General features: G+C 37.3%; 2 protein-coding genes across 2 annotated transcripts; one reads left to right on the top strand and one right to left on the bottom strand.

Annotated features, from left to right (window-relative positions):
* LOC109713011 (F-box/kelch-repeat protein At1g30090) lies at window positions 2,992–5,419 on the top strand. The gene is made up of 2 exons (XM_020236921.1): window positions 2,992–3,204; window positions 3,339–5,419. The coding sequence occupies exon 2, from the start codon at window positions 3,908–3,910 to the stop codon at window positions 5,126–5,128; it is 1,221 nt and encodes a 406-aa protein (XP_020092510.1). The 5' UTR covers window positions 2,992–3,204; window positions 3,339–3,907; the 3' UTR covers window positions 5,129–5,419.
* On the bottom strand, window positions 5,873–9,627 carry LOC109712705 (pyruvate dehydrogenase E1 component subunit beta-like). The gene is made up of 4 exons (XM_020236443.1): window positions 9,272–9,627; window positions 9,003–9,106; window positions 8,715–8,758; window positions 5,873–7,089 (listed from the first exon to the last, which is right to left on the bottom strand). Exons 1-4 carry the CDS (start codon window positions 9,360–9,362, stop codon window positions 6,117–6,119), a joined length of 1,212 nt encoding a protein of 403 aa, XP_020092032.1. The 5' UTR covers window positions 9,363–9,627; the 3' UTR covers window positions 5,873–6,116.

Raw genomic sequence — 11,115 nt, 5'->3', positions numbered from 1 at the left:
GCTAACCACTACCACTTTTGTCATGATTATCTTCATGGCAAATATATCACAATGAGTTTATAATTTCTGTTTTGTTGGCAATTTGGTACTCGTTTTGTAATCGAATTTTATGAATTCATCACCAGCTTCGATGCCGACTGTTGCTAATTCGATACTGAATATTGAGATTGTGCAACAAAAGCGTCGAATCAAATTTTTACCATAATTTATCTTCTCAGCAAAAACTCATACAATTACAAAAAAAATAAAAATTAAAAATTAAAAATATGCGAATAAAATAAGATTCACTAAATAAGAGATTATTGCACCTGACTCCTCTTCTATAAACTTTTATAAAGCTAAAAGACAACTCTCTTTTTCTCTTCTATAAAGCTAAAAGACAACTCTTTTTTCTCTCACATGCACACAGCTGGGCCTAGGCTTCTCCACCGTACGATTAGCACCATAAAAGACTCTTTCTCATCCGTACATCATGTAAGTTCATTGAACAATTTGCGTATATGGAACTATATATAAGGCTTGACTCAAGATGTACCGAAATTCTAAGATAATTAAAATTTCTACTCCAAATAATATTTAAATCTATATTTAGTTTATCTCTAATAAATTTAAATATATATTCTAATTTAATTAGATTTATACTTTAATTAATATTTAAATCTTAATTTATTTTCAATAAATTTAAATATTAATTTTTATTCAACTAGAAAACCAACTACAAATTTAATAAAATCCTAATTTTCGTAAGCCAAATAATTTCCCTTTCCTTTCCTGGCATGTAGCAGTTGAGCTCAGAATGGGATCTCATATCCGTTCTAAATTTATTTCCCCCCCCCCNGTGCTATAAATCTACAACTAAATCAACAACTATATAAATAATTGAGCTCCTATGCTTTTAAAAGTATCAAGACATTGGCGCTTGTAAATTTTTAGTCATTGGATTAAGAGATATGCGGTTAGGATGATGTGGACTCTCTAGGGTTGAGTAGGTGGTTGGTTGAATAGTATAATGTAATGGTTGAAAATGATCCGTGGAATAAATCTAACGGTAAAAAACTTACAAGCACGAAGTGCTTGATACTTTTACAAGCACCATAGCTGAACTATATATATATATATATATATATATATAAAGAGAGTCCGGCTATGGTGCTTATAAAAGCACCAAGCACTTGGTGGCCTGGTGCTTGTAAATTTTTTACCGTTAAATTTACGTCTTAATCCAATGACCAAAAATCTATAAGTACTAATAACTTAGTACTTTTAAAAGCACATGAGCTCAATTCTATATATATATAACATGACACCTACAATATTAATTTATTTGCTAATGAAACAAACCCTAGTTAAATGCTGGTATATATGAAGGTCCATTAATTAGATCCAATTAATACCAGGTTTATTTTGAAAATGGGCTCAAACATTTGATACAAAGGCCTAGAAATTTAGTTCAATTTTAGTGCTTATAAAAGGCTTGACCACTTGAGCTAGAGCTCCACCTTAGCCCAATTGGTGATACTTAAGTGAATAATTTATGGAGATCCCCTTTAACTAGAGAAAATTTTGAAATAGGCTCCTGAACTTTAATTCTTTTTTTTTTAATGTAAAACCTCTAAGCTTTTATTTATTTTGACTTAAATTATCTTCAGAATTGGAGATGTTGTTCGAATTAATTGCTTTTTCAAGCTATCAATCATTTGTTATTAACAAAACTAATACTTAATTCAGTGTAAAAAATAGTTACAGTTGTGAAAATTAATATAATTATTTGTTAATTTAGTGGCGGAAATTCATCATGCTATATTAATGAGCGACGAAATTAATTCCGCGTGTGAAAATTTTTATAAACTTGTTACGTAGAATTGCACCGTGGGCCCAACTATTCAGTGTCACAACCGTGGCATGTAACGGTTACACACAACAACACCTTTATCGACGGGCCAACCACTCATCAACCACCCCAAAATAATTGAAAAAAATAATAAAAATTAAAAAATTAAAATTCCACACTCGACATATGCGTATTTTATTAAATAATAAAAATTATTCTTAAAAACTCTTTAATTAGTCAACGAAAAATCAGAGGAAAAACAACAACTGTGGGTCCCACTGGAAACATTTACATAGCCCTACTAGTGTTCTTTCCCATTTCCTTATTTCCAATTACTATTATTGTTATTATTAATATTAATAATAATAGTAATATTATTATTATTATTATTATTTAATTAAGGGGTAAGATTTATGGATAAGCCCTTGTTACTAATCAGTCGTTCTGGTTTTGATTTTACCCCAATTCTCAAATTAAAGTTGGAGAAAAATTAAACTTAAACTTTACGGTAAAAAAAATAAAATAATCATGTTATTTCTCTTGACGGTTGACACTGTATAATGACTCACTGATTTTTAATTTATTTTAGATAAATTATAATATTACTTTGCAAATAAAGATTAAAAATATTATTCTATAATAATATTCAAGATTTTGTTGATGGTCAGAACTAAAATATAATATATGTAAAAGTTGAAAGATTGAAGGGTAATATTAGTAATGTAGTCAATCTTAGTATGTATAAATAGATATATTATAGCAAAATGAGCTCAGCATGTTGTCTAATAAATTAAGTGTGATGTCTCGACCCTTTTGCTTTTTTTTTTTTTTTTTTTTTTTTTTTTTTTTGTATTCTTTCTTTCTCTTTCCCTCCTATTTTGAATCCTGGTCTTCTCTATTAACTCTATTAAATTTATTTTTTTAATAAATAAAGCGGATAGCTGACTACCGGCTTCTAAAAAATAAACACTAATAAATATGCTAGATCTTTTATCTTTTCACAAAATCTAATTTATTCTACCCATTAATAGTTAATACCATTTACAAGGACTGAATTGTAAAAATCGAAACATCAGGGGCTAATTATCAATATTAGAACAGATAAGGTACCATCTAGACATTTTAATTTTGCTCCTATTATTCAAAGCAAAAAAGAAAGGGACTTGCTCCTAATGTGGGACCAAAAGCGAGGAAAATTTCCTTTTCCTTTCCCCCTTTCACCACTTCTTTTGCTGGTTTTGAAGCTGAATCAAATCCTACCACCTCCTTAATTCTAAATCAAAGAGCTAAAAAAAAAAAAAAAAAAAAAAAGAAGGAAAAGGAGAGGAGAGAATCAATTCCTCTGTAATCCTCCACAGAGCTCCCCTAATCTTGTAAGATTCATGGTTGCAGCTTTATTTCTTTCCTCTCTTAGCTTTTTGAATTCAAAAGCACTTGCGGGTTCTTTCCAATCTAATCTTGTTTTTGAGCTTTGGCAAGTTAATACAAGCTTATTTGTTTCTGTTAGATGTTCTGTAATGATCTCTGCTTATTGCTTATAGAGGAGGTGGGGGGGAAAAAAAGGAAAATTTGCTGGGTTTTGAGCTCCTCCTCTGGAAAAGTAACATAGGGAGATGAATTTAGGGCTTTCCAAAATCAGACCTTTGGATTAGTTTCTCACGAAGATTTCGCCTTTTGGCTCAAAGCTGAGACTTTTCTTCTTCATCTCTTAACAACTATTCTCAAAAAGAGTAGGATAACAAGGAGTTGTGTGTGTTTGGGATGAGGAGAAGTGCTTTTTACATCGACACCTTAGGATTAGCTTCTCACAAAGATATGAACTTTTAGTTCACCCTTGACAGCAAAATCCTCACAAAGAGTAGGTCACAAAGGATTGAGATTTGGGATCAGGAAAAGGGTTTCCCAAATCCACACTTTTGGATTAGTTTCTGACAAAGATTTGGACTTTTTGTTCAAAGGTGAGATTTTTCCCCTTCCCTTAGAAACAGTCCTCAAAAGGAGTAGATAACAAAGGATTGCATTTTTGTTGGATTTGGGTCCTTCTATTTGTTCTCCGGATTTGTTAGATCCAAAAACATGCGACGTGTTCGAGTCTCGTCCCACCAGTCCCCGGTCCTCAAGCTTGGGGATTCTCAAATGAAGCTCACTCCCAAATTCCGATTCGCCACGGCCACCCCTTCCTATCCCTCATCTGCATCTTCTTCTTACGAACCGGACTCGTCTCTCGATTTGACCCCCCTCATCCCGGGCCTCCCTGATGATGTCGCACTGAATTGTCTACTCCGCCTCCCCGTCGACACGCACAAGGCCTGCCGCCTTGTTTGCCGACGGTGGCATCGCCTCTTGGCCAACAAAGAACGGTTCTTCGCTCAGCGTAAAGCCCTCGGCTTCCGCGACCCGTGGCTCTTCACTTTAGCCTTCCATAGATGCACCGGGAAAATCCAATGGCAGGTGCTCGATCTTATTCACTTCTCCTGGCACACTATTCCGGCCATGCCGTGCCGCGAACGTGCGTGCCCTCGCGGCTTTGGATGTATCGCAGTTCCTCCGGACGGCACCTTGCTGGTTTGCGGCGGGCTCGTCTCGGACATGGACTGCCCTCTACATTTGGTCCTGAAGTATGAGATCTATAAAAACCGGTGGACCGTCATGAGCCGGATGCTAGCCGCCCGGTCCTTCTTTGCCCGCGGTGTCATTGACGGCCGAGTGTATGTCGCCGGTGGGTACAGCACCGACCAGTTTGAGCTCGACTCGGCAGAGGTTCTCGACCCAGTTAAGGGTAATTGGCAACCGATCGCAAACATGGGCACCATCATGGCCTCATCTGACTCGGCTGTACTTAATGGACGATTATATGTAACCGAAGGCTGCGTCTGGCCCTTCTTGTCTTCACCGAGAGGGCAAGTCTACGATCCAAAAACTAACTGTTGGGAGGGTATGCCGATAGGAATGCGTGAAGGGTGGACGGGGTCGAGTGCCGTGGTCGATGGGCATTTGTTTGTGATATCCGAGTATGAGCGGATGCGTGTGAAGGTGTATGATTTCGAATCCGATTCATGGGAGACCGTCGCGGGGTCGCCGATGTCCGAGAGGATCCGAAAGCCATTCTCGGTGAGCTGTGTTGGGTCTCGGATCTTTGTAGTCGGGCGGGGACTGCACGTCGTGGTCGGGCATGTAGAGACGTCGGATTGCAGCTCTAAGAAGAAGAAGAGCTTTTCGATTCGGTGGCAAGAAGTTGACGTGCCGAAGGACTTTGCGGATCTGACTCCATCCAGTACGCAGGTTCTGTATGCGTGATCTCTCGGTTCTTGCCGCGCCGTATCAGTAGGCTTTCGGAAAGTGTTAAGCAAGATATATGTAGTAAGTTTGGTTGATGGTAGTTCTAATTACCAGCATTGTAGGTTTTGCTCTTATTCTGTTCTGACTACGAGGCTGATATTTTCGATGTTGTGTTAAGCTTGAACTAATGTAAAATTTTAACAGTTGTCTTCGACAAGTCGAATGAACTATATAGAAGCAAATGTAGCGAGTTTTCTTTATGCGGTAAAGTTTTCTTTATGCAGTACAGCGTGATTGTTTTGTGCTCAATTTTTAATAGTATTTTAATATAGATCCTAACTTGAGTCACATGTTCGGGTTATTGAATGATGAGAGTGGAATCTGGCCAAACCTTTGTTGCTGTCAAAAGTTTACGGGCTAAGAAGAGGACTTCACAACTAAAAAACTTAATTGGAACTAGCGTTAATGATTTCTTATCTAGAGCTATAATAATAAAATGGAATAAACCTGGAAAGTTGCTAGCAACTGTAAATATATTTTGGTGAATGAGAAAATTCCCTTTTATTCTCCCCGTTTAATCATACACAGAAATTATAAGTTGGATCATTAATTCCTTTATATTTATATTTGGTATGTGTGTGGGTAAACCATATGAAGTACAAGAGCCATTAATCTTGCAAGTTTAGTCCCCTGCCACAAAACTCGCAAATCTTCAAGATTATTATATCGCACATCGAAGTAAAAAATTTGAGATATTAATAATTGAAACGACTACAACCAAAAAAATTAAATTTAGCACTACGGACTTAAATGGTTATTGGAGCACAACAAACATTACAAAAATAAAAGAACCGTACACGAGTACAATACTAACAAGAATGAATATCCTGCTTTGCCGCACCATACTTACGTATGAATAAAACCTTCAATTAGGAAAGACTTGTCCCAAAGATTTAACAACACAAAATAAGCCAGAGCTACGGAAATATCTTCTTGTTTTCTTTTTCTACTGGCAAAGCTGCTCAACTGCGGCCACAATCTGCGGCGGCTGCACCACCGTCCACTCCTCCAACGTCCCGGCGTACGGTGTCGGCACATCCTGGGACGACAAGCACATGATCGGAGCGTCCAAATAGTCCCAGAAGTTGTCAATAATTGCTGCCCTCAGACTCGCACCAATACCGCCTGTCCGCATGCACTCTTCCACTATCAGCACGCGGTGCGTCTTCTTGATAGAATTCCCAATAGTGTATAAATCAAAGGGCTTCAATGACCTAATATCAATCACCTCGGGATCGTACCCCTTATTCACCAGTGTCTTCGCCGCCTGCATCACATGGTACCGCATGCGTGAGTACGTGAGGATGGTTACATGTTCCCCGGGCCGTACCATCTCGGCTTCCTCCAAACAGCAGATATATTCCTCATCGGGAATCCTCTCCTTGAGATTGTATAACAAAACATGCTCAAAAAGAACTACAGGGTTTTCGCTCCGTATTGCGGCCTTCATCAGCCCCTTCGCATTGTAAGGGGTTGAGCATGCGACCATTTGAAGGCCGGGGATCGACTGGAAGTATGACTCAAGCCGCTGGGAGTGCTCGGCCCCAAGCTGGCGGCCGACACCCCCCGGCCCACGAATTACTATTGGTATCTTGAACTGGCCCCCGGATGTGTAGTGGAGCATGCCGCAGTTGTTGGATATCTGATTGAAAGCCAGTAAAAGGAAGCCCATGTTCATGCCCTCGACGATGGGCCTTAGTCCGGTCATGGCAGCACCAATCCCCATGCCAGTAAAGGAGTTCTCAGCAATGGGAGTGTCAAGGACACGAAGATCACCATACTTTGTGGCCAAGCCTTTAGTGACCTTGTAGGACCCACCATAATGGCCGACATCCTCGCCCATGACGCAGACACGCGGATCCCGGTCCATCTCCTCTTCCAGACCCTCACGAAGAGCCTCGAATAATAACAGCTCATGACTAGATGTTGAAAGATGAGAACGGAGTTGAAAGATTTAAATTATGACAGATGCAATAGAAGATATTATATCGGCAAGAAAGAATAGTAAACCCCTTGATTAAGAATTACCACCAAAAGCAGCAGGTAAAATTTGCCACCACAAGAGCAAATGGAAAGAAAGAAAGAAAGAAAGAAGGCAAGAATCTCCCATAAAATGATGAGTTGTGGAAAGAAGTGCCTACTTAGATTAACTTCTAGCAGAAGTGTACTGTAAGCAAGCACATTCTGCTTTGCACATGCAATAGGTCTAGCACGCCTGCATGTATCTTCGTTCTGCCTATGATAGTGCTTTTATTTTCTCAGTTGAGGAAGGTCTGATTTTATAGTAGTAAACAACTCATCACACAGCTCTAATGCAAGAAAGCTTCCTGGTACGCATATCAAGGTTCAAAACATAATATGCTGTATATTGTTGTATTCCACATTAGCAGAATGGCAAGAGGAATTTGACCAAGTGAACGCAGGGGAGATAATTGACAAATTAACATGCGGAAAAGAATAACCCTGATTCCTCAATGTTTGAGAGTAATTGATAGTCATAGGCACTAAAAACCTAATTCTAAATCATCATGCAAAAAGCCATAGGGGGCGCAACTAATTAATTTTTTGGGCAAAGATTTTGCATTTTAAGTCTCATATTACTTAATTTGATTCTGCATTTTTCTAGCAATCAACATCTATTGCAGATTGCCTATAACCTCTGTCACAAATCATAATCATAAATCACAAAAGTATCACAATAACAGCAAAATGACGAAAGGTGAACAAACATCAGCACAAATCTTCGCATAAATTCATCAAATTTGAAAGCACAGCAACTCAGCCAGGCGCAATCTACTGGAAAGTCCTAAATAGACATAAGCTACCACTGGATGTTAACATGTAAAAGAACATACTCAACTTAGGAAAGGCCAAGTCCCACCATAAAAAGAAAAGAAATTGTTGCATCCTTGCTTATGAAACTAAGAAGCATAGGCCAAGGTGAATGAACTTGAACACAAAAAGGTCCTTTTCAAACATAGGTGATAGTCTATGAAATATATAGCACTTATTCTCTTCTTCAAAAACAGCGGTTTTACCAGTGACTAAACCTCTTAATATATCCTGGTTGATGTAACTTTATTATATGACTAAATCGTCTACATGTAATTAATATTCTTTCTGATGTTAAGTGTTAACAATATCTAGAAATAAAATGCCTAAAAAGGCAAAGATGGTTTAAGCGCCTCAATTATCGGATGAACTGAATGAAAGTGGAAAGGCATGTTACCTACTGTTTAAATTTTGGGAATCAACTAACTATTCTCAGTGCTATAAATGCAAGCTGGAAGGCACTTGCTTCGCTTTCCTCACACAGACACCTATGAGTCAAATTGATAATTTGATCTATACGAAGATGATATTTTGATCGATACGAAGATGTTTGCTGCTCTAACCACTTAATTACTAAACACTTAAGTGTCCAATTCCTGGTCTGCAAGTCATGAAATTAGTACTTCAAAGTGACTTGATCTAGAGAAGCAAGAAGAAGGCTCGTTCATCATAAGAAGTTTGAAGAATCCATTATTCATAGCAAGAAGCTTACCCAGGTTTTGAGGATGTAGAACTTGCAGGAGCATCAGACTTTGCCTACATGAACACATCAAAATCCTAAATTTAGTACACGAATCGCTATTTATACATGAATAAAAACATACAAAACAATCCCTTAAATTCATCAAGTAAATATAATTTCGTATACATCTCCCCTTCAAAATACAAGGCCAGCAATTTGCTTTCTAAGCGCTAAATTCTTAAACCAGTAGGTTTCACAGGACTAATCCGGTTTTTTCAAGCTCACTAATCCAATACAAATCGGGATCGGATACTTAACTGCGACCGCACTCGGAATCAAGATTCCGCCGCGAGCTGAAGGGGAAAACCCACCGGTCATCATCCTCCCATCCGATCTAACGATCAAATTGCTCACTTTCCTTCCTGTAAAGAGAACCAAAAACTAGAATAAGGAAAAGATTGAAATTTATAGGATGGTGAGAGCTAGGGGATCGGATCTCCCAAAAAAAAGGGGATGCCACTCGATTTCTACCCACTACGATCCAAATTCTACGAAGATCCCGAGAGCAACGAGCATCGGGACAATACCTACGGGGATCGATCCAAAACGGAGCTTGTCGGGGTTGATGGGAGTGGACGGAGCCGAAAGAAGCGCTGCCATTTGGAGAGACGCCGCCATTGCCGAAGCCGATCGAGGTGGAGACGGAGATGGAGATCGAGAGAGAGCAAAGGGATGGATTTGGATTTGGAAGGGGGGAGGAGAGAGGGAGAGAGGGGAATTGAATATTACTTATAGAGGGGGAGTTGGGTGAGCGTTAGGTTTTGAAGGGGCGGAGAGAACGAAGCGAGGGTACGATTACGAACACGACGGAGTGCCCTCGCGTTTCCCGACTCCTCCTCGATCGCATCGACGATGATGGGCCACTCGGTCCACTCCTTCACGCTTCGGACCAAATCTAACAATAGTCCCTATATACTATCCTCTTATTACGAAAAGGTCTCTCTTTTTTTCTCTTTTTTCTTTTTTTTTTCTTTTTTTGGCCTTAGATCAACTTTTTTTTAATTATTTTTAACTTTTGAATTAATACTATTACTCTGTGAAAATCACTTAACCCTAGAAGTACTCAATTCTAGGGGACCACAATTATTCCAACTATACAATTCTTGATCTAGAAATTAAAAAATCGAAAATATCAAATTCTCTATACTTCCGATCGTGTAGTATCTCTACACCATATATATATATATATATATATATATATATATATATATATATATATATGAAGATAGAGCTGACCTTTACGATTAAATAAAAGAATTTTACTTTAATCTAAATTTGCAATAATATTTAATAATTTTAAAATTATTGAAAATGAAAGTGTGATATATGTATTAGTTTTAAGGACTCAAGTGTTAAGTGAAAATGCAAAAAAGGGGACTTTTTAGAATCTATATATATATATATACTAATATATATATATTATAATATAATATATATATATTCTTTTTTTTGTTTGTTGAACAACCAACTATTAAGGAGAAGTCAATATTAGAAATCCGCAGAAATAAATAATCAAATATATGCAATCTATTTTTCGTGACCAAATCATTACTTAAAATCTGTGAACAATACTCCAAATTTACTTAGCTCATGTTTTCTTTTCAATATTAAAATTAAAGTCAAATTTTAAGTGCATACCAAAAAAAAAAGAAAAGAAAGAAAGATATAAGAGGCCCAGATTAGTTCCGGCCCAATTAATTGGTAAGTAAGCCCAATAACAGCACTATCAACAAATTAGTTTCTAACACGAAAGATCTACATCTATTTATGAAGTCCGAGCCCAATATATAAACCGCATCAACAAATTAGTTCATGCAGATTTCGCGCCCACGCAGCCCATTTGCAAAATTATAAATGTAACTAATAAAGGTAATTCGGTTGCATGTAGTTGCAACTGTATTGCAATTATAATTCTATGCAGATTTAAATTCAGTTTATTAGTTTAATGTATCTAAATTCAACTATTACAGTTAGAACTGTATGAGCAGATTCGATTGCAATTGTTAGAATTACGTCCAAATTGAATGTGGTTCCAACTTTAGTGGTTGAAAAATGTCCTATATGCGTGGTCGGAACTCTATCGTATATATTTTCTTCTGCAATATCTATTTTTTTTTTTTCCATATGTTGAAAAATTTTGGCCAAAAAGTGGGTCGGTTGCGAGACCCAAATCAGAAACACGTGCTTTTATATATAGTATTAAATATAAATTACATGATTAAAATCAAATAAAATTTGTTATATAAAATTATTTTAAAGAATTTAATTTATACTGTATGGAGAGCTCACTGCACGCAGGCATTTGTACTAGTTTTCAAAAACTATTGAAAAAAATTTCAAATGCCACTCCTATGGTTTCGTGCTTTCTTAC

This window comes from Ananas comosus, linkage group 7, assembly GCF_001540865.1.
Source record: "Ananas comosus cultivar F153 linkage group 7, ASM154086v1, whole genome shotgun sequence".
In the NCBI taxonomy this organism is placed as follows: Eukaryota; Viridiplantae; Streptophyta; class Magnoliopsida; order Poales; family Bromeliaceae; genus Ananas; species Ananas comosus.
The sequence above is the reverse complement of the archived record's forward strand: the minus strand, read 5'-3'. Positions and strand labels throughout refer to the sequence as shown.

Bases quoted from the DNA above. Each gene is read 5' to 3' on its own strand.
- LOC109713011 (XM_020236921.1), top strand. From the start codon at position 3,908: ATGCGACGTGTTCGAGTCTCGTCCCACCAGTCCCCGGTCCTCAAGCTT.
- LOC109712705 (XM_020236443.1), bottom strand. From the start codon at position 9,362: ATGGCGGCGTCTCTCCAAATGGCAGCGCTTCTTTCGGCTCCGTCCACT. The intron at 8,759-9,002 runs GTTAAGTATCCG...GTGTTCATGTAG, and splicing joins TGATTCCGAGTGCGGTCGCA to GCAAAGTCTGATGCTCCTGC. The intron at 7,090-8,714 runs GTAAGCTTCTTG...TTCAACATCTAG, and splicing joins TCTACATCCTCAAAACCTGG to TCATGAGCTGTTATTATTCG.